We start from the raw sequence: 23,597 nt of genomic DNA, 5'->3' as shown, positions 1-23,597 counted from the left end.
AGACATCCTTAACCCTTGCACCAGGCAGGCAACACAATGTTTGGAACTCCCAGATGTGACTGCAGAGAATAGCATCTATTCCCCTGACTACACTTTTTCTATTATTCATTCATGGGATGTGGGTGTTGCTGGCTAGGCCACCATTTATTGCTCATCCCTAATTGCCCTTGAAAAGGTGGTGGTGAGTTGCCTTCTTGAACTTCTGCAGTCCACGTGGTGTAGGTACAGCTACAGTGTTGTTAGAGAGGGTGTTCCAAGATTTTGACCTAGCGATATTGAAGAAACAGCAATATCTTTCCCTATTACACTGTCCCCTATCACTACCATAATTTTTTTCACTCCACTTATTCGTTTGTGTTCCAACACCATGGTGCTACAGTCAATTTGCACTTCCACTCTGCACTGCTTCTCATCCAAACAAGTAGCAAGTACCTCGTGCCTGCTGGTCAAAGTCAAGGGCTGAACATATGAATAAGGAGCAGGAGTAGGCCGTTTGGTCCCTTCAGCCTGTTCTGCCATTTGATAAGATTATGGCTGATCTGATTGTGGCCTCAACTCCACTTTCTTACCAACTCCCTATACCCTTGGACTCCCTTGTTAGTCAAGAATCTATTTCACTCTGCCTTAAAACCATTCAATGACCCTACTTCCATTTCATCTTTGGGGAAGATACCATCAGAGACAAAAATTTCTCGTCTCTATCTTGAATGGGAGACTCCTTAGTTTTAAATGTGTCCCCTAGTTCTAGTCTCTCCCACAAGAAGAAACATCCTTTTAGCATCCACAATGTCAAGCCCCTCAGGATCTTATATGTTTCAATAAGATCACCTCTCATTCTTCTAAACGCCAATGGATACAAGCCCAGCAAGTCCAACCCTTTACTCATAAAATAACCCCTTCATCCCAGGAATCAGTTGAGTGAACCTTCTCTGAACTACTTCAAGTGCAACTATGTCCTTTCTTAAATAAGGAGACCAAAGCTGTACACAGTACTCCAGATGTGGTCTCACCAATGCCTTGTAGAGCCGTAGTAAAACGTCCCTGCTTTTATATTGTATTCCTTCGCAATGAACAATAACATTCCATTTGCCTTCTTATTCACTTGCTGTGCTCGCATACTAACTTTGTGATTCATGTACCAGGACACCCAAATTCCTCTGAACTACAGAGTTCTGCAATCTTGCTGTATTTAAATAACATGCTGCTTTTCTATTTTTTCTGTCAAAGTGAACAAGTTCACATTTTCCCATATTATACTACATCTGCGAAATTTTTGCCCACTCACTTAACCTATGTATATCCCTTTACAGACTCCTTATGACCTCTTCACAAGTTACTGTCTTACCTAACTTTGGGTCGGCAGCAAATTTAGCAACCATTCCGTCGGTCCCTTCATCCAAGCCATTGATATAAATTGTAACTAGTTGAGGCCCCAACACAGATCCCTGTGGCACTCCACTCGTTACATCCTGTCAGCCTCAAAATGAGCCATTTATGCGTAATCTGTTTCCTGTTAGCTAGCCAATCCTCTATCCATGTTAAAATGTTACCCCCTACACCATTGTGTTAAGAATGCTACTTGCATTCAGATACAGAGCTTTTACTTCTGTCTTTTTACTATTTTTGTAAACTCTAGCCCTACCTGCTGGTGCACTCCTTAGTTTGTACACTCTGTCCCTTTCTGCCACGATCTGATTACCATTACCCTTATTGCTACCTTGGTCTCTTGCCTTCTCCTCTTCCTTTAATTTACCACATCTTTCTTCACTTGATCCCTCATCCCTACTATTTACTTTAAATTCTTCCCCACCGTGGTTCATGCGAAGACCGTTCCAACAATACAGTTCCCATTTTCCCCAGTGCCCCAGGAATTGAAACCCATTAAAAAAAAAAATTCATTCATGGAATGAGGGTGTCACTGGCAGGGCCAGCATTTATTGCCCATCCCTAATTGTCCTTGAGAAGGTGGTGGTGGTGAGCTGTCTTCTTGAACTACTGCAGTCCATGTGCTATAGGTACATCCACTGTGCTGTTAGAGAGGAAGATCCAGGATTTTGACCCAGTGACAGTGAAGGAATGGCGATACGTTTCCAAATCAGGGTGGTGAGTGGCTTGGAGGGGAACTTCCAGGTGGCGGTGTTCCTACATGTCTGCTGCCCTTGTCCTTCTAGTTGATAGACAGCACCTTCCAAACCCACAACAGCTAAGGAGCCTTTGTGAGTTCCTGCAGTGCATCTTGTAGATGGTACACGCTGCTACAACCGTTGGTCAGTGGTGGAATGTTTGTGGATGGGGTGCCAATCAAGCAGGCTTTGTTCTGAATGGTGTCAAGTTTCTTGAGTGTTGTTGGAGCTGCACTCATCCAGGAAAATGGAGAGTATCCCATCACACTCCTGACTTGTGCCTTGTAGATGGTGGACAGGCTTTGGGGAGTTAGGTGGTGACTTACTCGTTGCAGGATTCCGAGCATCTGACCTGGTCTTGTAGCTACAGTATTTATATGGCTAGTCCAGTTCAGTTTCAGGTCAACGGTAACCCCCAGGAAGTTGATAGTGAGGTATTCAGTGATAGTAATGTCACTGAATGTCAAGGGGCGACGGTTGGGATCCTTCTTGTTGGAGAAGGTCATTGCCTGACACTTGTGTGGCGTAAATGTTACTTGCCACTTGCCAAGCCTGGATATTGTCCAGGTCTTGCTGCATTTGGACATGGACTGCTTCAGTATCTGAGTCGTGAATGGTACGAACATCCCTACTTCTGACCTTATGATGGAAGGAAGGTCATTGATGGAAGCAGATGAAGATGGTTGAGCCTAGGACAATACCCTGAGGAACTCCTGCATGTAATGTCCTGGAACTGAGATGATTGACCTCCAACAATCGCAATCATTTTCCTTTGTGCTAGGTATGACTCCAAACAGCGGAGTGTTTTCTCCCTGATTCCTACTGACTCCAGTTGTGCTAGGGCTCCCTAATGCCACACTTGGTTAAATGCTGCCTTGATGTCAAGGGCAGTCACTCGCACTTCACCATTTCTCCCACAACAATCTATGAGCCACACATTCAACTCTCTAATCTTTCTTACCCAATGCCAGTTTGCTTGCGACTTTGAGGCTCTGCTTTTCAATATAGCCCCTGGCTGCTCATCCTCCCTAAGCAAAGCCTATTTCCTAGTCCTATGCTGTTGATACCTACGTGGACCACAACAATTGGATCCTCTTGGTTCTCCCTCCGCCCCCCCCCCCCTTGGATGACTTCCTGTACCTCAATACCATGGTCAGTTTGACCATCCACCCTGTAGTCCCAGCTTTCATCCATACAAGCTGCAAGAACAATTGGCTGAGGCTTCTCCACTTATACCTTCTTGATCTCCATACCTGCCTCAATCGCAGTCACAACCTCCTGTCCCTGTCCATGGTCCAAATCAAACAGCCTTATCCTAAGGGATGTGACTGTTTCCTAGAATAAAGCATAGAGGTAGCTTTCCCCTTCCCAGATGAGTTGTAGTGTCTGCAGTTTGGCCTCCAGCTCAATGACTCAGAGCCAAAGTTCCTCAAGCTGCCGACACTTACTGCAGACATGTTTGTCTTGGACCATGCTGACATCCATGAGGGCCCACATTCTGTAGCTGCAACACATCACCTACCTGCCATCTTTGTAGTGTTTTAATTAATTATTTTACTGACTAAATTTTAATTAATGTCCAGTCCTGCCTGTGCTTATATTCTTATTATTTCAATAAATATGCTACCTACCCCAATTGAAATTCCCTGGTTTAGATAAGATAAATAGGAAATACTCATCAGCCAATCTCTACCTGCTTCCCTGTGATGTCACACCTCTTAATTTCCTTTCCAAACACGGGTTCTGGCTGGCTCCTAGTTACTGGTGGTGGCGGCCAGTCTTGCTGCCCTCACTGGCTTTGGGAAGTCCCGCTGCTTCTCTCCACTGTTTATATCCCTGCTGCTTTTGTTGGCTCTGGGAAGCCCCCTCTCCCTCACCACTGTTTACAGAGCCAATGCTCTCGCCAACTCTGGGAAGTCTCCATCACTACATCCTGAACCCCAGACCTGCCTGACTCACAATCACACCCTCCTGACCAACTCTAAAGTTCTACGTAACCTAAGGGGTATGACTGCTCTGTAGAGCAAAACATTCAAGCAATTTTCTCCACACCTAATACCCCACAATGTCTGCAGCTCAAACTTCAACTCAACAACTCTGAGCCAAAGTTCCTCACGCCCCAGATACTTACTGCAGATATGGTTGTCAGAGATGCAATGCTTTCCATAAACTTCCACATGTTGTAGTTATTTTTTTTTCTAATGTTGTAGTTATGATGCACCGCCTATCTGCCATATCTGTCTAACCTTATTTGTTTACTCGATTAGTTAATTTGTTAATAATTTAGTGAAGTAATAGAAGTTAGTCTCCTGGCTTGGAGATAAAAGAACATTTGTTTTATCTCCAGTAGCTGATAAAAGGAATAAAAAGCAGCACCTCCTTCCCCTTCTGCGCCAAACTTTAACACCCTGTTTACGAAACACTCAGTTCCTTGATCACTCTGTGGGATAGCAAACACTGTGTACTTAGAGAGCTTATGACTCACACCCAAGTGACAAGTGGTAAACCAGCTTCCAGTAATCAGCTTCCAGTTATAGTAATTAACACTTATTTAAGCAACCACTTTCAGTTTATTGGCAGTTAACAGAAACTGCCCATCAGTGGCAGTTGACTACTTATCTTAAGTGGCTTGCAGTTTCTTCTGGAGTTTTAAAGTTCTGTGTCAAATTTGAAACATTAATCTAAATTACAGCTCGAGGAACACTTAGAGTGATTGCACTTGTACCAGATTCCTAACTTTAGCACTCAGTTTATGAAACATTCAGTTCCCTGATCACTCTGTGGTAGCAAACACTGTCTGCTTATATAGGGAGCTTATGATGCACACTTAAATTATAACACAAATTCTTATAAATAGCAGATATTTAATACTTAGCACCATCATTTTAAAATAAACAAGTTCAGAGAATGGAAGTAACACTATTTGCAAAAAATTGCAGAAGTAGAGCAGGGAGCTCATTATTATTTCCTCACTGACACTATGCTGAACTTGATATTTTTATATAGTAACAACATATTTCAACATAAAATATAGCACATTACTCATCATAAGTAATATCAATAGTGTAGTGCTGTAAATAAGGTACACTTCACACTAAAGTTAACATGAAGCAGGTTTGATTCACACTGACAGTAAAGTTGTGGTGTACCTTGGATTCAGAGTCTGCAGGCAATTTAAATTCAAAATATCAAAAACTGAAATAATTCAGATTGACATTATTTAAATCTTTCAATAAAGCACACGTATAAAGTAACGAGGCTGAACAACATTCCTTCAATAACTTATTATACCTTGCTTTTCTCGTACTTTCTCCACTCCAGAAAGCAGCAATTTATGCGATAGTACAGTACAAGGGGCACCAAAAGCCTCATTTACCCAAACTGGCACTTTGTCGTAAAGGTATAGATGACATGTCTGGCCTTGATCGCTACAACTCAGAATAATATTGCTTCCAACTGACACCCTCACACTTGCACTTTTTAAACACAGGTTAGGTAGGTTACTGGTTAACAATCAATAGAAGCCAGGGCTCAAATTTCAAAAATGCCTAGTCTGCATGGTTTAATATGCTACCACATATGTAACGTATTCACCCATACAGCCAAATCATCAATTTGATTTTTTTTTTTAAATTCAAGAAAACAGTTGACACAGCTCCATATATTCCTTCATTAATAAACAAAATGCTATTTTATTTAGTTAAATGACTATTTGTGGTAGCTACCAGCTCGCTTCAAATGATTAATTCAACAAAATATACATTGCTAGTCCCAACTAAATAGGAATTTTGATATATTCATGCTAAGTTTTACTCACGAGGAAAGTTGTACATGAAGCAGGACTGGGCAGCTATCATCCATTCAGCTCTGGTTTCACAGAAGATGGCGATGTTGGCTTTGGGTCGTTGGCCCAACATAGCCAGCCCACTACCAAAATGTGCAACACGACGATAGACCTCATCATAGGTGAGCCATTTGTAGTTTCCAAGAATTAACTGGCATGGGCAAGAAAAAAGACTAAATAAATACATAATTTTAAAGCAGCAACATTGCAAATAGATAAAAGCATGCACACACACAAATATATCGTATAGATACAGCGTATTCAAAGCACAGAAACAGACCATTTAGCTCAGGAGGTCCTTGATGGTGTTCATGCTCCACATAAGCCTCCTCCTACCCTAATTCATTTAATCCCATCAATATGTCCTTCCATTTCTTTGTAACTCATGTGTTTATCTCACTTTATGCATCTAAGAGAGTTGTAACAGAGTGAGAGAACACTACTGAAACCCCTGTTCCCTTCCCTACTGTTGGTAATTAGTATGGTTTTTTGAAAAGTAATTTTGGTTGTGTGTTTTTTATCCCCTGAGGGTGTGCACATTTTTAATAACCAGCAGCAAACTTCTTATGGGTTTAAATAAAGAGGATTATTTATTCAGGCATTCATCCCGAAAATCAAACGCTCCATCACTCACTCACCACCCCATAAATCACACACTCAAGTAAAGTACAGTTGGAGAATTGTGCACTTTTGCAAGTTATAAACAAAATAATAGTTCATAATCCATGTGATTGGCTCATCTTGGAAAACACACTTTGAAGGTCTGATGAAGACAACGTTTTTACTCCTGAAGTGTGGTCTAGGTGAATTCAACAACTGAAGTTGTATACCAGAGTCTTTGTAAAATCCTCTCAAAGAAATGGACTTTCTGCAGGTCACGAGGTTAGTTACTTGTAGTCTCATTACCAGGAGGGCGTTTTGTTGTATTGGTGGGCTTGGAAACCTATGATGTTACAGTGTTCAGTTCTTAAGGCATAGTTCTTCCTGCCCTTTCTGCTAAGTCTTTCTGCAGACAGCACTTAAAGACTAAAAAGAGAGACCAACATGGCTGCCTTACCATATGGTTTCTCACAGTCCCCTTTTCCAAATATGCCACTGGACTCAAGTTGATTAATCACAAGCTGGATTATCATTTGCCCTGCAGGGGTTGAGACAATCAACGTCTTGGTTTCAGAATGACTTATTCAAGTCAGGAAATACCTTTTGAATGGTCTCAGGAGATAGGTAGTGACCCATCCTTAGCTTGGAATGTGTTCTTTTATCCTTTGTAGGCAGCATGGCAGTTTTGAATCTACAGACCAAGTCAAATGATCCTGTTGTTGTGACTAGAGAGTTCCTTGATCCTTGGTGGCCATCTTTTGCAGCACTTCATTGTCTAATTTTTAAAAGAAAAGTCAGTTCCAGAAGATTCCACGCTGAGTACAGTTCATGCTTTAAAAGTTATGAATAGGACAAGCCTTTATTGGGCATGGCAGAATCAGCTCAACCACTCCTTGTGGTAGGGAGTTCCACATTCTTACCACTTTCTGGGTAAAGAAGCTGCTTCTGAATTCCCGATTGGATTTATTAGTAACCATCTTATATCTGACCACCTATTTCTGGCCCCAGATGGGGAACCATCTCTATCAAACCCTTTCATAACTGTGAAGGCCTCTATCAGGTTGACACTCAGGCTTCTCTTTTCCAGAGAAAAGAGCCCCGGCCTCCTCAATCTTTGTTGATGGGTACAACCTATTAATTCTGGTATTATCCTAGTAATTCTGTTTTGCACCTTCGCCAGTGTCCCTATATCCTTTTTATAAAAAGACCAAAATGGCTCTCAGTAATCCAAGTGTGGTCTAACCAATGTTTTATTTTGCTGCTATTCAGCTCTCTAGAAATGAACTTCTGTGCTTTATTATTAACTTTATTAATAAATATTAATTATTTATTAACTTTATTAATAATATTATTTACTATATTTATTGATTTCTGTGTCTGTACCCCCCTTAACCCTCTGCTTCTCAACTCCATTTAGACACTTATTTTCCAAGGACTATATAGCCTCTTGGTTCTTCCTACCAAAATGCACCACCTATCAATATTGAAGTTCATTAGCTAATTACACACCCATTCTACAAGCTTATTAATACCTTTCTGAATTTTGTCATCATCCTCCGCTATATTAAACTACAACCTTCAACCACATCCACCCTGCAGTGATAGAACAAGGTTCTATCTCCCCTTTTTAAATACAGGGATCCCATTAGCCATCCAGCAGTCCTCTAAAAAAAAAGGACCAGTGCCATTTAATTTTTATATTATATATAAAAATATTTTTTTGAATTACCAGGAAATGCAGGGAGCCTAAAGTTCCCCATTGCTTTCTCCATGGCAACACCTTGGCCAATCAGGGTCGAATTACCAAGCAATCAGCAACCCTTTTCTCCTGTAGCAAAAATTGTTGAGACTGTTTGAAATTTGACATTCCTGCATTTGTCCTGATGAGTGCAAGACAAAAAGCTTCAGCAACGTGTCTCTCTTTTCAGTAATATTCATATATATGTAGCAAACTGGATCTAAAAATTAACATCTTTTCGTATATATATATATATATATATATATAAAGTCAAAGTATTGGAATGACAATGAAAATTTGGTGCTAAAAATTGAGTACATTGCAGCTAAATCAGATTTTAATTCAGTTGCTCCAACTCCAGTCAGGCCAGTTTTGGCTAGACACATTTTGCACTGCACCAGTATAGAACCATACAACAGATGCAACAACCTAAAGATCAATGATATCAAGACATCATAATTTCATATCCTGTATTCAAACTGTCCTACTTAATTGGAAAATCTTACATAGTCTTCCCCTCCCCAAATCACCATTAGAAAGTGGATTTTGATACACAAACAGAAAATGGTTGATTTTAGTTCCATAAACTCAGAGGACCAGTTTCTCACAGTCAATGACTTTCCTTGCAGAATGCAATCTCTAATCTGGGTTGACTGTATAAATGCAGTTACATTTTCTGCCACAATCAACCTCCATCTTAACTCTTTGCCTTCTGTTCAGAGTATGTTGTCCTCGTGATCTCCCTTATTCTCTTCCTTGTCCCCCCATTTAAATTTTTCTACCCATATTCACAGCCAACAGCTTGATTTTGCCATCTGTAGTGTCCTCGCTATTCCTGTTGTCCATTCACAGATGAGGACATCTCAATCATTTCCTTCTATCACTCAACACTTACTTCCCCCTTCACCACTTCCTTCTGCATTCTCTCCTGGGTAAACTCTTCCCCATGTCACTAACACAATTGCTTTCAAACTCCCGACTTTTGTGCCTTTGGCCCTCCAACACCAATACGAAGTACCAATTACAGATCTCTTCCTAAACAAACTTATGATTTCTGCAAAATGCGATAAAACAAAACTTTTCCTTTAAGTACTCAAGCTCATCAGGATTAAAACATTGACCACTGCTCAGCAAAATGGCACTTTTCACTTAAAAAAAACTTGTTCTGTCAAATAGCCATTATTTGTCCTTTAGCTCTTGAATTGCCCTTTTTGTTACTTGTTAGAAAGAGTGGAATTCTTTATTACATGCTAACCTTTGTTTGCCTGGGCAACTCTGCAGACCATTTGCACTGGATTACTGGGGGCACTGTAAAAGCGATGTGAAATGCCACAAATTGGACGATTGGTGCAAAAACTGACAAAGAACACATATATCCACATGAAACTAACTGTTTAAGAATGATCACATGCATTCACCCAACAGTGCTAGAAGTCAGGCACTGGCAAGTGAAGCAGCATTTCACTTGCACTTCCCTCAATTTAGTCTACTGCATTCGCTGCTCCCAATGCGGTTTCCTCTACATTGGAGAGACCAAACGCAGACTGGGTGACCGCTTTGTGGAACACCTTCGGTCTGTCCGCAAGCATGACCCAGACCTCCCTGTCACTTGCCATTTCAACACTCCACCCTGCTCTCAGGCCCACATTTCCGTCCTTGGCCTGCTGCATTGTTCCAGTGAAGCTTAACGCAAACCGGAAGAACAGCACCTCATCTTCCGACTAGGCACTTTACAGCCTTCTGGACTGGATATTGAGTTCAACAATTTTAGATCATGAACTCTTTCCTCCATCCCCACCCCCTTTCCGATCCATTGTTTTATCTCTACCTTTTAGCCTTTCGATCCCTTCCTCCCACCCCACCCCCATTAGGGCTATCTGTACCTTGCTTGTCCTGCTTTCTACCCTTAATGTCACCTATTATCACATTCCTTAGATAATATCACCACCTTCAACACCTCTTTGTCCTTTTGTCTATGACATCTTTTGGTTATCTCCACCTATCACTGGCCCTCTATCCAGCTCTACTTGTCCCCCCCCCTACCTTAAACCAGCTTATATTTCACCTCTTTTCTATTTTTCCTTAGTTCTGTTGAAGAGTCATACGGACTCGAAACGTTAACTGTGTCCCTCTCCGCAGATGCTGACAGACCTGCTGAGTTTTTCCAGGTATTTTTGTTTTTGTACTGGAACATGGTTAATGCTCTCGCATGTAATGAAATATCAACACTGCCCTCCAGTGTTGAGAAAGCTTAAAAATGTTTCACTACCAAAGAATTGTATCTTTAAGAATGTAACGTTAACTTTTTCTTCCTTTTTTTCTTTAGTTTGTTGCTTCAATTACTAACTATAAAAGTCAAATTTCATGTTCTTAACAGAGTAGTACATCCAGCCACACAGGCTAATGGAAGTGAAATGCAGAATGTTGATTCCACTTTACTACATGTATCAAGACAACCAAGCAAATTTTACGTTAAATTTCTTTTGCGAGTTTGTTCACATCCAGTTGATTATCAGCCACATTCTATGGCATTTCTTTAAATAGCTTAATACATCCAGTAAATGTTGTCATTTTAAAGTACTTGAACCCAAAAACGTATGCAAAGTGTCCCCACCTCTCTAGATAAACTTTTCTAAAACAATTAAACATGTTTCAATTTAGGTAATAGAAGAATATTAGATTCAGGACACAATATCTTATGCTGTTACACACACATTTTTCAGTGGTCTAGAATCACTTTAGGTAAACTTCATTTTTTTTTAAAAAAAGGACATGCTTTCATTAATACAGCAGCTTTCACAACCTTAGGACATCCCAAAGCGTTTTACAAGTAATTAAGCATTTTTGTAATGTAGGGATCACAGCAGCCAAATGCTGCACTGTGAGCTCCCACATGAAATATGTTGGGCCGTAACTTCCGACTAGCGTCGCAAAGTGCTGGCCAGCAGGAGTTAGAAGAAATACCTTCTTACCTGGTCTGGAAAATTACCTTTACACTTCCGTTCGCCGGGAGCTGCTTGGGGCCTGCGTCAAAAGACTCCTCACAGGTCCCAGTGAAGTTTAGCTCCAGTAGGTTCAAGGAGGCCACACCCCCTTTTTACAGCACTTGCTGCCGCAAAGCGGATAAGTTTAAAGGGCCAGGAAAATTGACAGGGAGGAGGTAAGTGTCTAAGGTAAGTGGATAGGATTGGGGATAGAGGTGTCCAAGGAATGGGGGGTGATTTGGAGGTCGGGGGGTGGAGGGGGGTCAGAAGTCCATGGGAGAGGTCAGAGGTCTGGGGTTGGGTCTGAGGTGGTCATGGGGGCGGGGTCAGGTCCATTGGGAATTACGGGAGTCTGAGTTCGGGGGCGGAGGCCAGCTGAAGGTTCAGGAGGTCAGGAGAGTCAGGGATGTCGGAGGTCGGGGGAGTGTGTGTGTGCCAGAGGTTGGGGATCTGGTGGGATGTGTCAGAGGTTTGGGGGGGGGGGGGGGTGGGGGGTGTGTGTGTATGTGTGTGTCAGAGGTCGGGCATGTGGGGGGAGTACCGTGGGGTCGGTCTGGGTCTTTACAATGGTTAGTCAGAAGTCAGGAGAAGTTTTAATTCTTTTAACTTTTTCTGAGTAACTATTGGTTTAACCCTGGCGGAACCATCCTAAGTTTGCAATTTAAACCGCATTTTCGGATGGCTCCCAGCACAGCGCAATTGTCCACAGGTAAGTGTGCACTTCTGGGAAAACCCTTACCTGGGAAGTTCCCAGAGGGATTCACCAGCACATCTTCGGGGCACCCCCCCAAAGCCAACGCTGGGGAGCTCAGAAGTTACGGGCTGTTACTAAATAATCTGCTTTGTGTTAAAGGATAAATGCTGTCCAGGACACCAGGAGAATGTAAAAATAAAAACAAAGCGCTGGAAAAGCTCAGTAGGTCAGTTCCGAAGAAGAGTCATATTGGACTCCGTTTTTTTCTCTCTCCACAGATGCTGCCAGACCTGCTGAAATTTTCCAGCACTTACTTTCTTTATTTCACATCTGCAGCATCCACAGTATTTTGCTTATCACCAGGAGAACTCCCCTGGGTCATCTTTAACAGTGTCATTGAAACTTTATGTCCACCTGAGAGGACAGGCATGGTCTCAGTTTAATATCTCCTCCAGAAGATGGCATCTGCAACAGCACAACACTCCCTCAGTACTCAGAAATGTCAGCTGAGCTTATGTGCTCAAATAAATCTGTTTTTCTTCGAAGACAAATTATAATTGCTGACCAACTTTAAAATTTGTACAGTTACAGTAAAACTGCAATATTTTTTTGACACAAAGGATTAAATGTTTGTAAACTTTGCTTGCATAGACTTTATTCTTTGAAATTCAACCTTAATGCACAATTAAAGCTTGCCATCTTGGAGGCGGAAAGTTGTAAGTGGTTTAGTGTTCCTTGGAAAAGGATTACATCTCTGAAATTTCAGTCTATTTTGGTCTGACAAGTTTCACTGTCCTGTCCTTAAGTTATGTGTTTTGAGAAACTCTCATGTAGAAAGTTGTCCTGGATATTAATTACTGGGAAAAATTGAAATTAATAGCCTCAACCAGCACCGGTTCAGGAAGAGAACCAAGTGGCAGATTTAATGGGAGCTGTGGGTATGGCTGTGCAACCTTGTTCAAAAATAAGTACATAAAAATAAATAAAAGTTGGGCAGAGAATGCAGTGGTGGTTGCACACATATTACTCACTAACACTTCATTTGCTCAACTCTACATAAAAAACAATAATTCCAATGTAGTACTAAAATTGCTGGGACTCTATATGAAGAAACAATTGCTCGAGTCAGCTTGAAGCACAGTAGTGCTCTACTTTCTAATCTGGTCTGAACAATTATGCCTAGTGACAGCCTGTAAATTATTCTAGTAGACTGCCTTGGAAAATCTCTGCTTCACTTTAGTGCTTTGACATTCTACGGGCAGAATTTTACAGTCCCGCCAAAGTGAATAGTTTAGACTGGCTTGCTGCATTTTGCGGCCCCGTTCCCGCTGCTATAGGGCCGTAAAATTCCGGCGTATGATTCTACATGTTTATTAGAGGGCGATAAACATTTTTTTTCAATTGGTTCTGGAAATTTGAGTCAAATCGGAATTTATTGTGCAACACAATTTATAATGAACAGATATCACAACAGCATATGATGCCAAAAAACATATTAGCAAATCTCTTATTGCGTTATACTCAAAGCAAGTCAAAGGATGTGATACAATGTGATCCATCAGTCTGTGTCCCTTTAAGGTTAAGATAATTGTGGGTCAAGTAAATACAAGTTAGTTAAGGCATTGCAGCCAAGTGAATACATTTGAGTTCACACAGATGTCATTAAGGAGACTGTAAGCATTCTATCTCCCATTGTGTGTGTTTCTGGAGGGTTCCTTTTGTTTTATAATTTTGTTTGAATTTTTACATTAAAAAGATGATAGTAATACGTGAATAATGATAGGGTAGTGTTATGTGTAGTTACAGTGAATCTCCTGTGGTTCTACTCATAAGTTCAAGGATGTGTTGTTTCATAAAGATAAGCACATTTTCTAATTATAAAACATATTATTCAGCTAATGATGTCCATGTGTGTATTCATTTAAGGTTACAAAGGTATAATTGCTCTGCATTCTTGAAATGAATGCTTAAATCAGGTAAAGGGCAGACTACAAATGAGAAGCCTAGTTTTGCTTGTGAAGTAAGAAGCTGCAGATATTCTGAGTCTGGTATTAAGTGTTATACAGAAATTTACATAAGTATGTAATGTCTTGAACATGGCATCTGGAGTGCTGACATGCCATTATTAATATCTTTCCAGAAGGTCCCCGGTGACCAGACCAGACGATACACTCTGTGGTACCTATCTCAATGGTCTTTGTGATGCTATTTCTCAGTTTCTTCAGTCCTTTTAGTTGGGGGGGTGCTGAGTGCTCGTGGTGTGGAGGCGACGAGGGGTACATGCTGCATCTTACAAGGTGGGCACAAGGTGCCGTTTGAGGGAGGGATATAGCCAGGGCTGGAGGCCAGAGGATGGTGTTCAAGCTACAGATGAGGTAGTATGAAATCCAGATTGTTCTTTAAATAGCAACCCCGTTGTCTAAAAATAGTATCTGTAAAGTCGGAAAGTTGAGCAGAGAATACAGTGGTGGTTACACCCATATAGCTCCAATGCGACAATTGTGGCTCTTTTTTGTGCTCCCAACAAGGTTCTTTTAGTCCTCTTCCCTGCCTCCTGATTTAGCCATTGGAACTGGCATGTTTTATCTATCCACTTTTCATACTTTGGGCGTGGGTCAGTGGGGTGGAAAGAGGGACAGTGGCGTAGTGGTAATGTCACTACACTAGCAATCCAGAGACCCAGGCTAATGCTCTGGAGATACAGATTCAAATCCCACCATGGTAGCTGGTTGGAATTTAAATTCAGTTAACATATTTAAAAATCTGGAATTAAAAGTTAGTCTCTGTAATGGTGACTGTGAATTGTGATTATTGATTGTTGTAAAAACTAATGTCACTAAGGAAATCTGCTATCCATACCTGGTCTGCCCTACATGTGACTCCAGACCCATAGCAATGTGGTTGACTCTTAACTGCCCTTTGAAATGGCCTAGCAAGCCACTCAGTTCGAGGGTAATTAGGGATAGCCTTGCCAGCGATGCCTACAACCCATGAAAGAATAAAAAAAAGCCCCGAGTTGCAGCTGATATTTTTTTAATCCTCCAATTACCTGCTTTTGGTCATGGCCCAGCCATAAACTGCATTACTTCACGCAGCACCTTCATTCCACCACCATCTGCACCTTAAATGCACTAAATTAAATTTTTTTAAATAATGTATTTATATAGTACCTTTCATGAACACTGGCATCTCCAAGTGCTTTACAGCCAATGAAGTACTTTGAAGGGTAGTCACTGTTGTAATGTAGGAAACACAGCAGCCAATTTGCACACAGTAAGCTCCCACTATCAGCAATACGATAATGGCTAGATAACGTGTTTTGTGCTGTTGGGTGAGGGATAAATATTGCCAATGCCACCAACTCCCTGCTCTTCTTCATAATAGCACCATGGGATCTTTGATGTCTGCCTGAGAGGACTGAGAAGGCCTCAGTTTAACATCTGAAAATCAGCACCTTCAATAGTGCAGCACTCCCTCAGTACCGTGTGGAATGCCAGCTCTGATTTTTTTTTGTGCTGAAATAAATCTAGAGTGGGACTTCGAACCCAAGATAAATGTGCTACCAACAGAGCCAGGATTGACACACAAATGAATGTTTTGCTGATTGTTAGAAACCATCATTCAAAATAAATGCAACAGATTCCATGCGCTGTTTATACTCCCAGCAGCTATTGGTTGTCAGCAAAGAGACTGCCAATCAGACACACAAGCTGCAGTTAAATGCCTGTAGCTCTGGATAATGTACATCAGTTGGAGGCTCGTTGCCCCTCTTGCCCTGGCCTTGACTCTATAGCTGTCATCAATTCCCTGACAGTGGATTCTGTCAGCCCTGGGATACCATAACTTTGACATTACCTCGGATAAAAAGACAGAGGCTAAAACCTGTCCAAGCAGCTTCTGGAGGAGTCGGGCATCTTGGACAGCAACTTCCCGAATTCTGTGTTTAACTGCTAGAAATTGCTGACTGAGTAACTCTTCAATAAGGGTGAGCGCTGATAGCCTCATCATTATTTTTGCTGTAAAAGAGAGAGAGCAGTGAAAACTGCCACTACCAATTTGTACATCCCAACTTACAAAACTTGGAAAAGTTGACAAGCGGCTTCAAAAATGCTGACAGAACCAAAAAACATGACAACCAAAACACTTGCAATGGAAAACAAGCCCTCAATAATAGGACCCAAGAGCACTGTTCCAAGGCAATTGAATTTATTTTTATTACCTTGAATTTCAGGATTTTTGTGATCCTAAAACAATATTGCTCAATTCAGTTTGCTCTTGTGAAAATCAAAATCCATATATTCGTACCAGGAATTTCAAAGCTTCTGAAGAATAAAAGGCCTTTGATGTGGATACATTGCCACTGAGTAGTAAGAGCTATTCAAATTTTACAAATTACTCTGCCCAGAGTCAGATTCAATAGTATCAATCAGGTCACCTAAATGTAGCAAAAATTCATTATACATGGCATAAGCACAACATTTGGTCCAAATCTCTTGATTTTATAAACATGGAGTGTTTGCGCATATATCTAAACCTTGCATTTACGTCACCATCAGCAACATATCGTATTGAAGGGGAGATGCTCTTTTGGAACTTTTATGCTTGTTCAATAATGAAACACAATGCAGTCTTTACACTGTCAAAATCCAATTACAGCTGATCTTTGAGTTGTCATGCATAGTTACATACCTACTGATGAATTGTACTTGTGAAACCTGACTATACTCCAATAATTTGGATCAAATCTGAGCCTGTTCAGATTTTTTTTTAAAAATTGAATGTAAAGAGCTACAAAGACTGTAGGACCCAGAAGTCTTCCATCACAAATATGTATCAAACACAGCAAAGGAGGTTTCATCTCTTTCGTTTGGCACCTCCTATGAAGGTACTACAAAGCAAAGCATCTTTAATAACATTAATCATAGGTGAAGAAACAAATGCAGAACAAGGAATGCTGAGCTATTATTACGGGTTACACAGGCAATTTTCAGCATTACTTTTTGATGAAAGCACAAAAGTCCTACTACTTTGCTAATGATAGTTACAAGCTTGGGGCTCATGAGGATATGCATAGACATACATACTCTTCACACACGAAGAAATAGAAATATGCTCACGTGCTCACACATCCAAATCAAGGGAAATTGAAGGCTGTTACTTAGCTAATTTAAGTAAGGGTCAGCAAGCCAGAGGTCAGCAAGCTGGGAGTAAATAGAAAGGATTAACATTTCTTTTATATTTCTACATTAATTTCATTTTAAAAGTTATTTCATTTACAAACATAGGAGTTTAGCAATGTAAAGAATTTCAACTTTGTGCATAATGTTTCAATGGCCTAGATCTACCAGTCAGCCACGAAGAATTGACCGACCTGACACTACCACCCATTTCTTCCGGCATATTCTGATCCTGGCTGACACAGACAGGAGATGCTGCGCCATCCATTTAAGTCTGGCAAACGGAGTAGAGTTGGGGGCAAGGAGATGACACATCCCTTTTTATGGCACTAGCTGGTTGTATCCAGGCAAGTTTTTAAAGTCCAAATCTTTTAATCAATGAGTGTAATTGGGCGGGTAAATGCTAGAGTGGGTGAGGTAGGTACCCAGGGTAGTCGAGTGGTCAGATTGGGTCAGTGGGTGCAGATGGGTGTCAGTCCAGGTTTTAAACATTTCCAGAGTAAATACACGGTTAAGTTCCTTGTATCTAGCCCAAGTCTCTACTCTGAGCTCAGGGTTGGAGACATTCATGGACGGTCCCAGGCAGCAGGGAATCAGCCCATCAGAAATTTAAACTTTCTGGGCAATTCACATGTACGTCCATGTGTCAGGACATCTGTAGGGTCCTGATGTGCTCTCCTGACATACATCCCATCTCCGACAATCCGGAGACAGGAAGATTTAGGCCAATTATTTTTTCTAATGGGACAGGTCCTAAAGAGCTAACTACAGCTTTAAATTGGTTGTAATGGGAAAATCTGATTCACTTAACTAAGTTTCATTTAAAGTTGCACTTTTCAAGAGTGCGACAACATCATTAAGCGAGGACTTACTGTATTATTTAAAGCTTCAGGCTGGAATGAGGCTGATAGCTCAAGATTTTGTAGGGACTTAGGAACATCCAACTCCCAGGAAAATACATGGCTGAAAAGATGGTGCAGGAGGGAGGGCTTTAGATTCCTGGGACAGTGAGACTGGCTCCAAGGGAGATGGCACCTGTATAAGCTGGGCGGGTTGCATCTGAACAGAGCTGAGACTGAGTTCCTTGCAGGGTGTTTTGCTGGTACTGTTGGGGAGGGTTTAAACTAACTCAGCAGGGGTGTGGGAACCAGGAGAGAATATTAGAAAGTAAATCCAGGGTGAACGGAATGCTGGGAGAGGCAGATAGCACTGAAATAGAGAATAAGTTAATAGATGGAGTCAGAGTAAGGGAGTAAGTAATGAAGTTTCAATCAAGATTACACTGCATGTATGTGAATGTACAGAGTATAGTTAATAAAATCAGGGAGTTACAGGCACAGGTTGCCTTGTGGGATTATGATGTTGTGGCGATAACGACCTGAGACCTGACTTAAGGGAGGGCAAATCTGGGTGGTCAATATTCCTGGTTACGAGGTGTTCAGAAAAGATAGGAAAGGGAAAAAAGGTGGAAGGGTGGCATTTTTGGTTAAGGAGAGTATTGCAGTACTGAAGAAAGAGGGGGTATCAGAGGATTCAAGGACAGAATCAATTTGGCTAGAGCTAAGGAATAAGAAGGGTGCAATTTTCATTGCTCGGTGTAATATACAGACCACCAGCTAGTGGGAAGGATACAGAGGAACAAATCTGCAAGGAAATTATAGAGAGGTGTAAACATCATAGAGTAGTTATAATGGGGGAATTTAATTACCCGTATATAGACTGGAATAATGGTAATGTAAGGGGCAGTGAGGGACAAGCGTTCCTAGATTGTGTTCAGGAGAATTTCCGACAGCAGTATGTGCCCAGTCCAACAAGAAAGGAGGCACTGCTAGACCTGGTTCTTGGGAATGAAGTGGGCCACGTAGATCAAGTGACAGTAGGGGAACATTTAGGGGACAGTGATCATTGAATTTTTAAAAAATTGATACATTCACAGAATGTGGGCTTCCCTGATTGGGCCAACATTCACTGCTCATCCCTAGTTGGGCTTAAGAAGGTGGTGGTGAGCTGCCTTCTTGAACCGATGCAGTCCATGTGGTGTAGGTACACCCACAGTGCTGTTAGGAAGGGAGTTCTAGGATTTTGGCCCGGTGACAGTGAAGGAACGGTAATATATTTCCAAGTCAGGATGGTGAATGACTTGGAGGGGAACTTCCAGGTGGAAGGTTCTGTTGATGAATTCCTGGAGTGCATCCTGTAGATGGTACACACTTTTGCTGCTGTGAAAGTTTGTGGATGTGATGCAATCAAGTGGGCTGGATGGTGTCAAGCTTTTTGAGGAAGCTGCATTCATCCAGGCAAGTGGAGAGTATTCCATCAGACTCCTGACAGGTGTAGATGGTGGAAAGGCTTTGGGGAGTTAAGAGGTGAGTTACTTGTCGCAGAATTGCTAGCCTCCGACCTGCTCTTGTTGCCACGGTATTTATCCAGTCCAGGATATTGACAGTGGGGGATTCAGTGATAGTAATTTTTTTTTTTATTATTCATTGGATGTGGGCATTGCTGGCTAAGCCAGCATTTATTGCCCATCCCTAATTGCCCTTCAGAGGGCATTTAAGAGTCAACCACATTGCTGCGGGTCTGGAGTCACATGTAGTCTGACTCTAAAGGACATTAGTGATGGGTTTTTTGGACAATCAGCAATGGTTTCATGGTGGTATTTCAGATTAATTCCAGATATCTGTTGAATTCAAATTCATCTGCCATGGTGGGATTTGAACCCAGGTCCTTGGAGCATTACCCTGGGTCTCTGGAATACTAGTCAGTGACACTATCACTACGCCACCACTGACTCCAGTTTTGCTAGGGCTCCTTGATGCCACACTCGGTCAAGTGCTGCCTTGATGTCAAGGGCAGTCACTCTCACCTCACCTTGGGAGTTCAGCTCTTTTGTCCATGTTTGAACCAAGGCTGTAGTGAGGTCAGGAGCTGAGTGTCCCTGGCGGGATCCAAATTGGGCATCAGTGAGGTTTAGGATGATGGTGGAAAATAACATTGGTCAATCCAGAGTAAGAATAATCAACTGGCAGAGAGCTGACTTCAATGGGGCAAGAACAGAACTGGGCCGGATAGACCGGAACCAAAGCTTGGTGGGGAAAACAGTAGCTGAACAATGGGCTACCTTCAAAGAGGAGATGATCTGGGCACAGTCCAGGTATATTCCCTCAAAAGGGAAGGGTAGGACAAGCAAATCCAGAGCTCCCTGGATGACAAAGGAGATAGAAATTAAGTTAAAAAGTGTGCTTACGACAGGTGTCAGGTAGCAAATACAATTGAGAACCAAGCTGAATACAGAAGGTTCAGAAGGGATATGAAAAAGCAAATACAGGAAGCAAAGAGGGATTATGAAAATAGACTGACAGCTAACATAAAAGGAAATCCCAAAGTATTCTAGAAGCACATCAGTAGTAAAGGGGTGATAAAAGGAGTAGGGCCGATTAGGGACCAAAAAGGGGATTTGCACATAGATGCAAGAGGCATGGCTGAGGTGTTAAATGAATATTTTGCATTTGTCTTTACCTACGAGCCAGATGCTGCCCAGGCCATCATGACAGAGGAGGAAACTCAGTCACTAAACGGGCTTAAAATTGATAAGGAGGTGGTATTGGATAAGCTGATAAAGTTGATAAGGCACCGGGACCAGATGAGATGCATCCAAGAATGCTGAAGGAAGTGAGAGTGGAAATTGCAGAGACACCGGCAATAATCTTTCAATGTTCCCTGGATTCGGGCAAGGTGTTGGAGGACGGGAGAATTGCAAACATTACGCCCTTGTTCAAAAAGGTTGTAAAAGATCTGCCCTGCAATTACAGACCAGTCAGTTTAACATCAGTGGTGGAAACTTCTAGAAATTATTTGGGATAGGATTAATAGTCACGTGAAAAAATGTGGATTGATTCAGAAGAATCAGCATGGATTTGTTAAAGGAAAATTGTGTCTAACTAACTTGCTGGAGTTTTTTGAAAAGGTAGCAAAGATGGTTGATGAGGGCAAGGCCGTTGATGCAGTGTATATGGACTTCCAAAAGGTGTTCAATACAGTGCCACACAACAGGCTTGAGGAAAGTTATAGGTCATGGAATAAAAGAGGCAGTAGCAACGTGGACACAAAATTGTGATCTAGATTTTAGTGTGCAGGGGACAATTTCAAAGTTTACGGACGACAAACTTGGAAGAATTGTAAACTGTGAGGAGGACAGTCTACAACTTCTAAAGGACATTGATGGTATGGGCAGATAGGTGGCAGATGAAGTTCAATGCTTCAGAGAAGTGTGAGGTGATATACTCTCCATGTACCAAAGTGTAAAATAAAGGATACTATTCTAAAGGGTGTGCAGGAGCAGAGAGACCTGGGTGTATATGTACATAAGTCATTAAAGGTGGCCAGACAGGTAGAGAGAGAGCTGTTTCTAAAGCATACAGAATTTGAGGCTTCGTTAGAGTACAAGACAAGAGCACAGAGAGTACGAGAGCAGGGAGGTTATGATGAACTCATAAGACTCTGGTTAGGCCTCAGCTGCAGTATTGTGTACAGTTCTGGGCGCCACACTATAGGAAAGATGTGAACGCATTGGAGAGAGTGCAGGAGAGGTTTATGAGAACGGTTCCAGGGATGAGACACTTCAGTTATGAGGAAAGATTGGAGAAGTTGGTACTGTTTTCCTTGGAGAGGAGAAGGCTTAGAGGAGTCTTGATAGAAGTTTTCAAAATCATGAGGGGTCTGGACAGAGTAGATAGGCAGAAACTGTTCCCACTTGTAAATGGATCAAGAACCAGAGGGCACAGTTTTAAAGTGTTTTGCAAAAGAAGCAAATGTGAGGTGAGAAAAAAACTCTCTCACAGAAATTGGTTAGGGTTTGGAATGCACTGTCTGGAAGTGTGGTGGAGGCAGGTTCAATTGAGGCATTCAAAAGGGCATTGGGTGATTATCTAAATAGAAACAATGTCCCTGATTATGGGGAAAAGGCAGGAGATTGGCACTAAGTTAAAATGCTCAGAGAGCCGGTGCTGACACGATGGGCCAAATGGCCTCCTTCTACACCGTAACAATTCTGTGATATGGTACAGGGGTAGTGATAGGGAGCTGGAGATAGGTTTTTGCAATCTCTCACAGTCCTCTCCGATTTACGCACACTGACTCAGTTTTCCTTTTTCTCTATTTCTATTCCATTGAACAAAGTTATCCCCAAATAATTACCTTACAAGCTTTGAGTTTTCCACTGAACATTCATTTGATTGGGACTTTCTAATGATACATGAAGCCAAAATGAATCAGCAAGAATTTTTTTTTTTAAGAAAAATAAATTCCTCGTTTTGGCTAAACAGAAATGACAGAAAGGATGATGGTTTGAGTTATGTCACTGTGTCCAAGGTAAATTTCAGCAGTTTCAGTAAGTTAAAACGTAGACAGCATCTGAAAAAATAGAATGAGTAATTTTTCTCCAGTGTATTTTTGAATTATTTCGAAGAAATGTTCTCCCTGGGTAAACGGTGATGAGAAACTGTAAAGCTCACGTGGAGCATAAACACTTTGGACTAAATGCTCCGTTTCCCTGCTATATGGTTATACATTGTATGTAAGAAAACTTTATTGATGCATGCTGGAAAATCATGCATACTGCAGATATTTAGACTGTGGCAAATCCTGAAGCTCCTGCTCACTACATGTCAAAGAATTGGCTGTATTTTAAATAAAGGTTGTTTATAGGCATGTTCCATTTTTTGCCAATGAAAAGTCAAAGGTGTCTTTGATCAGAAACAAAAACAGAAAATGTTGGAAAAGCTCAGCAGGTCTAACAGCATCTGTGGAGAGGAAAAAAAACAGGTAACATTTTGAGTCCTTGTGACTCTTCTTCAGAGCTAAAGAGAAGTAAAAATGTAATGAAATTTATACTGTTTAAGGGGGATGGAGCAGGTGAAGCTGGATAGAAGGCCAGTGGATAGGTGGAGGCAAAGGAGAGATTGCCAGAGATGCCATGGACAAAAGGGTGTTAATGATAGCGATACTGGCTAAAGGAGGTGCTGATGGTAGCATTAAGGTCAGAAAGCAGAATGCCAGGACGAGGGTAAGCACTTTGGAAGGAACATGAACAAGTGACAGATGGTCCTTATGGGGGTGGGTTGGGGGGGGACAGTGATGGGAAAAATGATTGAAAATAGGATAAAAGGTGGGGATAAAACAATTAATAAAAATGAAAATAAATAAAAATAAGTGAATAAATATTAAAAAAATGAAAAAATAAAAATTAAGAAGTGAGAATGAATATTGAAAAAAAAGGGGGTGAGGATGGAGGAGAGAGTTCATGGTCTGAAGCTGTTGAACTCTATGTTAAGTCCAGAATGCTGTAAAGTGCTTAATCAGAATATGAGGTGCTGTTCCTCCAGCTTGCGTTGGGCTTCACTGGAACATTGCAGCAGGCCAAGGATGGACAGAGTGAT

General features: G+C 41.5%; 1 protein-coding gene across 5 annotated transcripts in view; it reads right to left on the bottom strand.

Annotated features, from left to right (window-relative positions):
- The window catches only part of acsl3a (acyl-CoA synthetase long chain family member 3a), a 103,979-nt gene that overhangs the window by 48,810 nt on the left and 31,572 nt on the right, over positions 1-23,597 (bottom strand). For 3 of the 5 annotated variants that reach the window (XM_078563712.1, XM_078563713.1, XM_078563714.1), the window contains one exon: positions 5,941-6,118. In XM_078563712.1, coding sequence (XP_078419838.1) covers positions 5,941-6,118 — 178 coding nt within the window. Of the gene's footprint in view, positions 1-5,940; positions 6,141-6,221; positions 6,266-7,024; positions 7,343-23,597 lie in introns of those variants that run through there. The other 2 variants (XM_078563716.1, XM_078563715.1) reach the window with 2 other exon arrangements.

Source organism: Cetorhinus maximus, chromosome 19 (assembly GCF_964194155.1).
Source record: "Cetorhinus maximus chromosome 19, sCetMax3.hap1.1, whole genome shotgun sequence".
Classification (NCBI taxonomy): Eukaryota; Metazoa; Chordata; class Chondrichthyes; order Lamniformes; family Cetorhinidae; genus Cetorhinus; species Cetorhinus maximus.
This window is presented reverse-complemented; position numbering and strand designations above follow the sequence as displayed.